The sequence below is a fragment of the Lethenteron reissneri genome, chromosome 22 (genome assembly GCF_015708825.2).
Source record: "Lethenteron reissneri isolate LAM-NWPU_2019-01 chromosome 22, ASM1570882v1, whole genome shotgun sequence".
In the NCBI taxonomy this organism is placed as follows: Eukaryota; Metazoa; Chordata; class Hyperoartia; order Petromyzontiformes; family Petromyzontidae; genus Lethenteron; species Lethenteron reissneri.
Window position 1 is genome coordinate 8,998,503 of NC_083800.1, and position 12,150 is coordinate 9,010,652.

A 12,150-nucleotide genomic window follows, 5' to 3' on the forward strand; every position below is an offset into this window, starting at 1 on the left:
TGGGTGGGGGGGGTGATGTTGATGAGGTAGAGGGGATTGCGAGAGAGGCTTGGCAAACGCCAACTGCATGACCAGAGCACGCAGGGGGGACAGCAACCCAGACTGACACGGCAACGGCATCAGCACATTCTCAGCCCGTGGCATTGCGTGTCGTCTCATTGGAATTCTCTGGGCAGCGCTGCTCTCAGTGCACTCGGTGTTCTTAGCCGTGCCACATTTTTTTTCAACATTGGACGATTTTTCTTTGGTGACCCAGCGTTTGCCGGGGGTAATTTTATTGGCGTTTCTACTAAATTGTCACACATTTTCCCCAAATCTCACAAATTGCTTGTTTTAGTCGGAGGTCGTTTCGGTGTTGTGTACGGGGTACTGACCAGCGTGGCGAAGTATGGTAAGAAGATAAACGATAATCCATCACCGAGACAGTGTTGGGTAGGCTTTCATCCATCAGTGGATTGACAAACGTCTATAAATTGTTGTTTATTATAATTATATCAGAGTACCGATGACATTTTCCTATGGATAGACTGGCATCCTGCCATGCGAATGTGGATGTTTCACCACTGGCTCCGGACCCCACCGAGAGACACGAGTGCATTCCCATTGCTTGTTTGAGCAGGGAGACATGTTGACTCTATTGGCCTGGAGTGCTTTCTGAAACATCAGCACTGGCTGCCGGGTGGAGATATTGATTCTCGACACAGAAATGTGCATTGTTTGTCACTGGAGCGAAGCTGCCAGCAGAGATGACCACCAACAACAGTTCCTCGCTCGAGTAAGAAGATACTTGGAATTTAGCTCTTCGATGTGTTTTCGGGTTGGACCAATTGTTGTCTGTCGCGATGTCCGACATTTCACTCCCCGTGCTGCTGGTAGCTTCTCCACATGCGGGGAGAGGAACGACGACATCGTGCCAACCAACTCGCAATGCATCTTGGGACACATCGGAAGACTGTGCAGCACAACCGCGAAAACCTACGCGGTAGTAACGCCGGGATATTTAATCCCCGTTGCATTCCTTTTACAACATCTTTGCTATGCACATGTAGTGTAAAGGCGTATTATGGACACAATATTTGTTCTGTTAGTGTACATGGGCTCGAAGGAATTAATAACAAACACGTAAAATATAAGTTTCATCCCCCATGGGATTAAGTTGAATAGTTCGCGCACGTTCCAAGTGCCATTGACTTAAGTGACACTTTCTGATCGTGAAACATTAACATCGTCCCTCTGCCGTGATTGCCCGCCCTCTTGACAATCAAAACTTTCCAGCGTTAAATTACCTGCTCGCCTTATTTGTGCGTAAAGTAGGGCATGCAAAACAAATTGCCCGTGCAAACTCAGCAAACTTATCATCTCCGCCCCAAGGATATAATCCCACAAGGCCTGTGTTTCATTCGCATCTCTCAGTTTGGAAAAGAGATCGCATGAGCGCAGTGTTTCAATTTATATGATAATCTGTGATTTAATCAAGCATTGAAAGGCAAACCAAAACCCTGTTTTATAAATTACCGTATGAATTTTATTTACTTCAATTTGGGTTTACGTATATAAAGTATATGCGAACGGCAGTCAAATGTACTTCAATTTGATAATAAGCATACATCTAAACTTGCACAGCTTCACTTATATTTGTTATATTGCCATATCTAACACTCATTCCTTCTTGGTGTCTTATGTGCAAAGTAACCCTGGTATTAAATACATATATTCGTATAATATTTTTCCCACATCCCTTACCATCATCCCAGCACCCTCACCGTTAACTTAGGCAGGGTTTGAGTGTTTGATCGTCCAGTTGCTGCAGTAGAATGCAGACTTTAGGAAGCCATCAGAATGTCAGAAATAATCGGTGACCATTTGCTCTTCCAACATATCGATACTGACACGGCTCCTTCAGCTGATATGTTAATAACACGTTGCTGCATGACATAACAGGGACACTGCTTGAATTTATATTGCACCCATAACATAGCAAAACGTCTCGGAGCACAGTTGTCGGGGGTGCCTGCTGATGGTCGGTTGTTCCTGTGCATTACAAGGTGACTCAGAACCAGCCTGCAAATGGGCCTTAATCAGCCGGTAGGGGGGCAACGCCTAATTTGGCGAGTTTAGACAACGAGAGCATCACACACAATGGCCTACTGTTTTCGAATGACATCTCAGGATCTTTATCTTTCCCCATGAAGCAGACGGCGCACATCTTCTGGTTAATACACGCGTAGTATTAACCAGGGCATCCTGCCGGTTTCCAATCATCAACCTCTGCAGTAAGTGGCAAATGTGCTACGGCTGGGCCGTGTCTACCGCCTCCTGTATGTTTTTTGAACTCATTTTGCACCGTACGTAGTCAACCGTGATAATCGGAGGTGTGAGGATGTATGTCCTCATAATGCCGACAAGTGTTCCTCATGTTTGTTCTTCATATACAGATTGCTGTGTATGATTAGCCATACACAATCGGTGTAGATGTGTTTGAGTGTGTTGAGTGCATGTGGGGGCAATGGCTTTGGTTAGTAAGGGGTGAAACAATGAATAGATTAACCAGAATTGATTCTTAAGCGCACACAAACACAGGCATGGAATCATGTGTGCAAAAACTGGATTTTTTCTTTCTTCTAGATTTGGTTATGTTCAATATTTATGATTCACATCACCCCAGCACCCACTGGTAGGTGCTACCAGAACCTTGAATTGCAACAATTAATTACATTTTTGTGTTTGTGTGGGAGCACGGGTGCATTGTTCCACCATTAGTGGTCGTGTATTAAACATCAATTCCATCTCCCTGAGTTAATTTCCGAACTGTGGTGGCCCAACATCAGTTAGAATACATGTGTAACCACAATCGGGTGACAGGGTGGGACTGTGATAACATTTGAGCCTCGTACCAAGAAGAGCCTGGATTTGCTTCCCTATCCGAGCTCCTTTCTGCGTGGAGTTTGTATTTTCTCCCACTGTTCGTGTTTTACAATTTCCACCCATAGCTAAAATACACAGTGTAACCGGTATTGGCCAAACATCCCAATGCCGAAAACTTGCCTCCAAATAATTCAGGTGGGATTACACGCGTCAACATCGCCCACAAGTGTGAAAACTTGGCAAGTCCCTCCTGAAAAAAGTGTTGAGACTCAATGAAGTTTTCCTGGATAAACAAACAATAATAATTATTGTAATAATCAAAATAACACCCAAGGACTCTACTTGGTTGGCTCAGACATGGACTTTGCACTGTTGTGTCTCAACACCCACGTTGGGAAGACAGAGGTGACTGGAAATTGTGTGGTGCCCATTCAAACCGTACCATTGTGTACCGTGCTGGCCTTAATAGACGTTCGCTAATGTCACTTGGCTGCAGCAGTATATTCGGGCGGAAATGCAGCTATATGTAACTGAGGATCTTTGTCTTTCTGTGCTTTGTATGCGTGTGGTTACAGGCCCAGTGGTGTACATCCTAGACCTGGCCGATCGCATGATCTACAAGGCATGCCCGTTTGCAGCCGCAGGAATCATGGTGGGCTCCATCTACTGGACGGCCGTCACGTACGGCGCCGTCACGGTCATGCAGGTATGTATGTATGTACAGTACATATGTTGAACTTCTTTCTCGCCATACATAGCCAACCATTCTAATCATAGGTGCGGGGGAAGGACAACAAACTAAACACGAAAATCAGTTGTAAAGAAATGAGTTTTCAATCTGGTTTTCAAAGTGCACTGCTCCATTGGCTTCGTAATACATTGAATGGATAATGCATATTTATGGAAAATGTTATTTCCTGAGTTTTTATTTTATATATTATTGAACCAATAGGATGTGTCAGTGTGTTTATATATATATGTATTTATGGAGGAACAGGGTATTTGTCCACTTGTGTTATCTTGTGACTCCGCGAATCACTGTACACGTGACATCTGTGCCTGGGTGGTGGTGGCCACGCACGTGGCTGCTGTAACCCAGCACTGTGGAGGCAGCAGCAGCAGCGAGGGTTGGTGGTTCACACACATGTTGGTCCAGATACCGTGCGATTCTAAAAATCACAATTGGAGTAGAAATCCGTTCCTAGTTCCCTCCAAAAAATAATATACAATATTTAATCCACTGGCCTTCCACACCAACATTATCTAACATAGTTTGTTTAAGTGAACAAATTCTGGACTGGTTTCAGCCTTCGGGGTCTCATCAGCAGAGTCATGCTTGGTTACCGGGTTATTATTGGCTTGAGCGCTGCATCTAAATTCAAAGCAAAAAAAAATATGCTTGTGATTGTGGTCTCTGGAGGGCTGGTGACCAGGACTGCATTGGGCTGGAAGGCAAACCTCATGGGGATGGGTCCGAAGGGTCATGGCAAGGCAGGTTCGACTGCACCTGTACGTGGGTGGTGTTTCTTACATGAGTCATCGCGCGTGGCCTCGCATCGGCAGCAAAATGCACGAATCCAGCGAGAGGCTGAACACATCAACACAACGAGTGGTTCTTTGTAAAGCGGTTGCATGGAGGTTGCTCGTTGCAAACGCGCGTATGTTTTTACATTAAGGTGTACAGAATCTTTTCAGTGCCAGTTACTTTCAGTTCAGCATCATCACATTCACTCTTGTGAAATGCTGCATGCGCAAAACCATTACAGTAACTGAGCAGTTTAGCGTAAAATAATATAAATATTTTAAAAACATCTTGCAAATTATACAAGGCAGGAAATGATGCGATCATTTCGGGAACAACTCTTCACCTCACACTTCACAACAAGCAGTACTTTGTTATGTTTAAAAAAAATCTGTTCCAACATCATACATACTTAATTTTGCTTAATTGCAAAGGAAAAAAAACTCAGCGTGTGTTTGTTTGGCTTCATTTGCACGTTATAAATAAATAGAGCGTTTATGCTGTTGCGCTGAGGTGTCTGAGCGCTCGGAGTGTGCCAGTGAAAATTCATGGTCGTCACAGCGCTCGGCCCACTTGAGATTTGAGCCCATCTCACACTTGCCAATATTTCTGACAAATTTCTTTACGGGCAGATGGTTTGCGCTATCGTCTGTCCCATCTGCTATTAGCATAGGGGCTTTGCATATGCGGCGCACAGTAATGTCCCTCGCAAATTTGCACACAAAAAACCTTAAAGCAGATCGCTTCACTGTCTTGGCCTAGCAAGGTCAGCTGCCTTGTCTTAAATCGAGTTTCTCCTTGAGTGCAAAGGAGTGGAAGCCATTGCTCAAGCTGAATTGTGTCACTGTAATGCTAACGTTTATTGGCTTTGTGGCTACGGTGCTAGGCATTCTGGAGCACGATACTCTGTGTGCATACTGGAAATGGACATACCTTCCTATAATGTATCACTCGATGCACTGCGTGCAGCGACGGGGATTTACTTTATTTTTTAAACATTCGTCTTTGACTTAGTGTCAGCTTTACGCGTGCAGAGGAACATCGTTAATGTACAGAATTATTTTTAAAAAATTACCGGCGGCTCATTTCCAATCTGCTTTGGAGGTTGAGTTGATAACAACAGTGACTCCTTCGAGGGAGGAATGTAATTTATTGTCCGGGGCCAGGGATGGGTCTGCCCTTTCGTGATGAGGCCTCTCAAAAAAGGCACCGGCAGATGTTGCGCACGGACCTGCTCTTAGTCGCCACCCTGCGCCCGTAATGAATTTCATTACTCATCCCGCGCAGATGGCCTCGTGCAGTGGCACACGGGAGCAATGAAAACATTAGCTCTGTTAATTGTACGAATCGCAGGCGGAAGGGCACCAGTGCCCGCATTTGATTTGCACCTCCGCGGGCTGCCTCCTCTAGATAAAAATACAGTATGTCAAGAGACTAGAGCGCTTTTTATGATTTTTTTTATTTTGGTTCTCCAGCCTCTTGTCTTTTCACCCCCCCCCCCCCCTGCGCACCACTGCTTTTACTCCCTATTCTTTTTAATTTCTGTGCCATCTGTTCGCATAGTTGTGCAGACGTAGGGAGCAAGTGTTCCAAGTTAAAAATGTCATGGCTTTATGTAATGTGTGCATATGCGTTCGTATGCAGATTTGTGTTTTGTCCGTATTTTTTGTACATTGTACATACCCACGCGAATATGTGTATATGTAGGTGTGTGAAGTGGCATAATGGTTTGCATACTGCATTATCTTTCTAGCGACCTGAGTTAGATTCCTATCTATGCACATCCTTAATTATTAGAATCTGAATCTTACCTGGATCTCTCAGAGGTTAATTCAGTGAAAAATACTTGAAACAAAAAATAATTGGTTTCTTGAGTTCAAATCAGCACTGTTAAGGCAAAGAAAACCTGGTGCACCGCTGGTCACCACCACTTCTTGTTCCGCGTAATTTTAATAGGCGCTCACTCTCCGCACATGCCCCAACAGTCTTTGTGTCCCAATGAGGTTCCCTATTTTTGTGTTTTAAGTGGCAGTCTGGTATGCTTCGCTGCCCACTTAAACGCAGTGATGTGATGACGTGCCCTGGGGAATGGCTGAATTAGTGCCATGCGTAACTCAAAATAAAAATAAAACTTTTTTTTATTTAACTGAGCTATATAGCTCATTTTCAGAAGCGACCTGGCCACAAACGATAACCTCAACAAAGTGGCTTATCACGTGGAAATGTATAGCAGCCAAATACTCTAAACGCACGTTTCTAAATTTGAAGGGGAAAAACCGGAGTACCCGGAGAAAATCCACACGACCATGGGGAGAGCATGCAAACTCCAAATAACCAAGCGACATGTGCATGTGTTGGCCGCGATAGGTATTGGGCCACAAGGAGGGGCTGGACATGATGGAGCGAGCAGACCCCCTCTTCCTGCTCATTGGGCTGCCGACGATTCCCATCATTCTCATCCTGGGCAAGATGATTCGCTGGGAGGATTACGTGCTCAAGCTTTGGCGCAAGTACTCCAGCAAGCTCTACATACTTAACTACATCTTCCCAGGTGAGCTTTGGGGGTGGGAGTATTGGCTGCGGCGACTCTTGGTACGCAAACCAGGTGGCGCTCTTACTCACTGCATTCTCTCCCTGCTAGCTTTGAGCTTCTGTCCAACATATTGGACATTCACTGGGTTTATTACAATGTGGGGTTTCTTTTTTATCCTTGAATGCCTCGCTGCGTCTCAGGATTTGGACAAATTGATGCTATTTCTTGCCGATTTGACAATTTTTCCACGGATTTCATTTCTGCCATTTCAAGAATAATGGATTCATGCAATCAGGATTTATTTAGGTCTAATTACGACCGTATTTCAAGATGTACTAGGAAGGGGGACACGAGAATTATAAGGGCTAGGAGGCGGTGAGATTGAGGTCAGGTAAAGTATCAGTAAAACGCAAGCTCCAGAAATTATAAATGTAATGATACAATCTGTCGATTGATAGTGATATGAAAACTTGTGATTAAATTTTCATTTTACGCTTTTGATTTCCTATTGGCAATAAACAATGGATCCCTACTGCATGGACGTAGAGATGAGCCTTTGTGGTGGTTGTCTCCCGTTTAAATTTACCCCGTTGGAGCCAGTCATGGATATTCCCCAAGGATCACGTCACATGTTGACACAAGGTGGCATAAATATAAATAATATAATTGTTATTTATTATCTGAAAGTTAAGACCACCATTAAGTCTCTTACACACGTGTCCATTGCTGTATGTATATACATACATTGCTTTGGTTGCATCTCTGCAACATTTCCATCGCCAGATTTTATAATCTCACACTCACCGCTTTCACGTCGTCCGTAGAGGAGTAAACCGATCTGCGAATGGTGTCAGCGCACATTGCCCTGTTTTTCCGAGGAAGCCGTGCAGACTCGTACACAATGCTGGTGTCCCTGAGGGTGTTTTATTTTTACTCAGAGCAGCGCCAGCACTTGTGAAGAGTCTGTGCCCTTGGTGCCTCTGTGTTGTAAGAAAACGCCGCGTGCCAGTCTCTCAGCGTGCAGCGTGGCGCACACACGTGTACAGATTGCATTGGCGCCGTAAATCAAAATTAGAGGACTAAATAAATAGAAGGTAATGGAAGTGAATTAACAGATGAATAACTAGAACCATCACAGTTGGGCACACTGCATGAGTAATAAATCATTGGTTGTACAAGTCGCTGTTTTCTTGTGGGCACTTCCATTAAAATAAATAAAACACATTTGATATAGGAAGCGTCGGTTAATGGCTGTGTGTCGATCACCGAAACGTTTTTGGTAATAGCTGCTCAAAATAGGTGTCCTCTGGTGGTGCGGTGATGAATCAAATTTACCTTGGCAATAATGCCTCCTTATTTCCATAATTAAATCGGGCACCGCGGTTATTTAAAAACTCTGTTGCGTACGCACCTGTGATGAATGAAGCTTGGGGAGGGTAATGCAAACTGAAGAGGCGGCTTCGATAAATCAGCCTCGGACCTGTCCCGCATCGAATGGGTTGCTGCGAAACAAATGAGCTGGAGCGGCCCATGAATTCTGCATGGAAATAAAACCCTCTGGAGGCAGGAGGAAATGTTTAAAGCCAGCGTGGGCGGCAGCAAGGGGGGGGGGATGATTTGTTTGCGAGCTGATCAGCGGAGCCTACGCCAGGAACAGTATTTTGCAATGCATCACCGGTTTGATGAGTACTGTAGAAGGTTTTATTGTAAATTGAGAATTCACTAATATGATGTGTGGTTTGTATGTTTCATTGTGATTAAAATGCCAAACCCTTCCAAAATCAAATCAGTTTGGGGTACGGAGTTGTGGGCTGGGGAAATACTGTGGCAGTTTTGGAGGGTGTTTTTTTTTGCATTGCCTTTATTGTTTTATAGGCATAACGGCAAAAGCAAAATTGACTACAGAAGACACTCAATATATGGACCCAGACTAATTGGAATTTGCTTTGGGGCAGGCCAAATGTTCAACAGAAGCACGACCTGGCTCTTATTTAAATGTATGTAAAAGAGCTTGACTTTGAAAAACAATGCATTTCATAATCTCACTCTGAAATCACCTCTCCACCATCTCAATTAACACTCCCAAATAATGTGTTGGAGCAGCAGCCCATCAGAGTATAAGGGGAGATTGAGGTCACGTTAAGGTGCAGGTGTATCTGCCCTATACTCGGAAGCATGCTGGTGAAACTCGGCTCTTGTGATTGACTGGTTGAAAACCAACACCTGCTTTTTTTGTTTGTTACTGTTATTATTAACATTTCGCCAATGTGTGATAGGCCTTCAATGCTCCAAGTCCTTGCAGAAGAACATTTTATCTCCGTGGACTCTCACCTAGTTCAAAGTAAATCAATTGACTGGTTCCATCGATTGGATGTTCCACAATGGGTAATTAAAATACATTACCGTACACCTCACAATATAGTACCCTCAGTGTGATGAAAGAAAAACAGTTTAGTCACTGTTCACATGTACTGGAATGGTCACTTGTTGGCACACCTCCTATGACGATCAATTATAATTACAATTCCGAAGCAATGTTAAGTGAAATTACATTTTACAGTGCGATCTCAATTCATAGCAAATTGCACAATTGGTTATGGCCGTAGGTCTGCTCCTGGGAGCCGAGTAAAAGTGCCGCAAGAGAGCGGGAGTGGGCACAACACGCGCCACGCGACGAATGTGGAGGGGCGGGACGCTGGTTCACTCACGGGGGCGGTGATGGTTGATGGCGCGGGCGATGGTGCGGGTGAGGTGATGGTGACGGTGCGGTCGCGGTCGCGGTGAGGGTGACGGTGCAGGTGACGGCGCGGTGTCGGCGAGGAAGACGGTATGGTGACGGTGCGGTTGATGGTGCGGTGTCGGCGTGAGAGACGGCGTGGTGACGGTGCGGTTGCTGTGTGCCCCAACGCCGCAGGTGTGTGCGGTCCCGTGCCGCGGATCCCAGCCGAGACGAGCCCCCTGGCCGACCACGTGTCGGCCACGCGCATCCTGTGCGGCGCGCTCGTCTTCCCGACCATCGCCACTGTGGTGGGCAAGCTCATGTTCAGCCGTGTCAACTCCAACCTGCAGAGAACCATTCTGGTGCGTAGCAAACACATTGCCGTGGTGGGGGTGGGGGAGGGGAGGGACTGTGTCCGTAGCTTGAAATGGATTTTTCATTGTAATCATTATCCTCATCATCATCTTCAACCTCATTGACTGTGATCAATCCACTGCTGAATGAACGCCTTCTCCAAGTTATGACCGCGCAGAATCACAATCAGGATGTTTATTCATACTAGAGGAATCCGATGAGCTATAAAGCTCTATTCCACAGATGCCCGGTAGTTTTACAGATGTCCAGTAGCTCCACAGATGTCCATTAGATGAGCACAGTTGGCTACGTACGGTGCGAATGAAGTCCAACGTGCATACATCTTTCACGGTCCTATGATGTAACAATACATCTAGTATCTGCACAGGAGCTCGTTTCATCGCTCGTGTCTCTGCATTGGACGGACTTTGGAGCGTCTTTCCTTTGTGAGCTGCCACCCTGTCGCTAGTCTCGTTAAAGGTCGCTTCATATGGAGGAATCCGATGAGCTATGAAGGTCTTTTTCACAGCTGTCCAGCAGGGACGGGTCGGCAAGTTACAACCACAACAATAATAATGCAGCACTTTACAAAGCAAAGTTGGTAGCACACACAGATTTGATTGTGCACTGTGAGGTGGACACATGATTGCAGTACAGCAAGTGGGTTCGTGACCTATCCAGTAGATTATTCATCGTGGTTATTCTTTGAATTCCTTTTAATTTCATAAAAATGTTCCGGAACACAGATTTGTCCAACTTCTCAATGCTTGCAAGACCCATGTGATGCTTGCTAACAGCATTCCTGGATAAATGAAGATGCTCTTAATTTATTTATGTAAAAGCACAGCCAACTCCACCCACTTAAAATATCACTGTAGTTCGCTCAATATAGACCCATTTACCCTTGCGAAATTCTTTACTGCGCGAGTTTAGTCGCAAACGATTGTTTTTCTTTGGGTAATGAGCAGCAAGCTTGTTAGAGGTGGGACATTTCACACCCACCACCCCAGAGATGTGGTCACGTGATTATGATTCGATTATTTTCTGTATTACATTATGGTGAATTGGGGGTGTACCTCCGAGTGGCAGCAGAGGTTATTTGAACCAGTTAACCATAAAATAACTAAAAACATTCATAATTATTACAGATGTGGTTCCATGCGTGTATTTTGCATTGGCATTAGTCAAGTAATTGATGCATCATTCCACCACTGGCGTTCGTGACTACAGCCAGCTTAAATTTCACTTTATGTCCTGAAAGTCGGTCTATAAATAATGCCGCTGCATATGCCATTAAAAAGTAGACACAAAGAAATTGGCGACTTATAGCCCTTGCAAAATGTAAATTTCATACATGCTTAGCTTCATGTGATAGCACAAAATAGTTGTAAGGGAAATGTTGCAGATGCAATTGAAAATTTGGTTAGTATTACAAGTTTCCCATTACATGACATTTCCCTCTTAATCATATTATATTCGAAAAAGTTTCAAAGTAAAATAATTCACGGAAATAGGAAAGTACAAACAACTGACACGTAATGTTTGTGTTTTTTTAAACAACAAAAATTCATGTTCTTTGGGTCTTTCGGTAAAGCCACGTAGATAGAAAACATAATCAAAATAATAACAATATCACGACGTTTCGATCGCGACACAAGCAATCGTCTTCAGGTGAAAAAAATTAACCCGTAAAAACAAAGTTTTTCACTATAAATCCTTTATATGCGTGGCGGCTAGAGTCCTCTCGTCCTCTGGCTTGAGATGGCTGCCACCTATGGGTCAGATGATTGTCTGGCAGCATTAAGCAATTGGTAATTAAATATTTAAAAAAATTCCCTAAACAGTGTAAAATTTAGGAAAAAAATTTTCACGAAAATTAATTGTCACGCACAATGAGTCTGTGTGCAAAATGTCAGCTCGATTGGATCACGGGAAGTGGGTTAAAAAACGACCGAAAGATGTGCACGCTCGTAAGCAAGCAAGCAAGCACGCAAGCAGCAAGCGAACTTAATATAAAGGATTTAAAAAAGAGGGGGAAATCTGCCGAGGCAGGCTGTTTACAAAGGTTTAGAGATGGGCGGGGCAGCTAAAGTTTATGTTGGAGAGGTCTCCGTAACCTGCAGTAGTTCTACACCAATCAAAGAGCTGTTTACAAAG

General features: G+C 44.4%; 1 protein-coding gene across 1 annotated transcript in view; it reads left to right on the plus strand.

Annotated features, from left to right (window-relative positions):
- Nucleotides 1-12,150, plus strand: part of MARCHF5 (membrane associated ring-CH-type finger 5) — a 173,240-nt gene that overhangs the window by 150,522 nt on the left and 10,568 nt on the right. Inside the window, exons 3-5 of the mRNA XM_061556530.1 lie at nt 3,441-3,571; nt 6,755-6,938; nt 9,835-10,001. Of these exons, the coding sequence (XP_061412514.1) occupies nt 3,441-3,571; nt 6,755-6,938; nt 9,835-10,001 (482 nt within the window). The remainder of the gene's footprint in view (nt 1-3,440; nt 3,572-6,754; nt 6,939-9,834; nt 10,002-12,150) is intronic.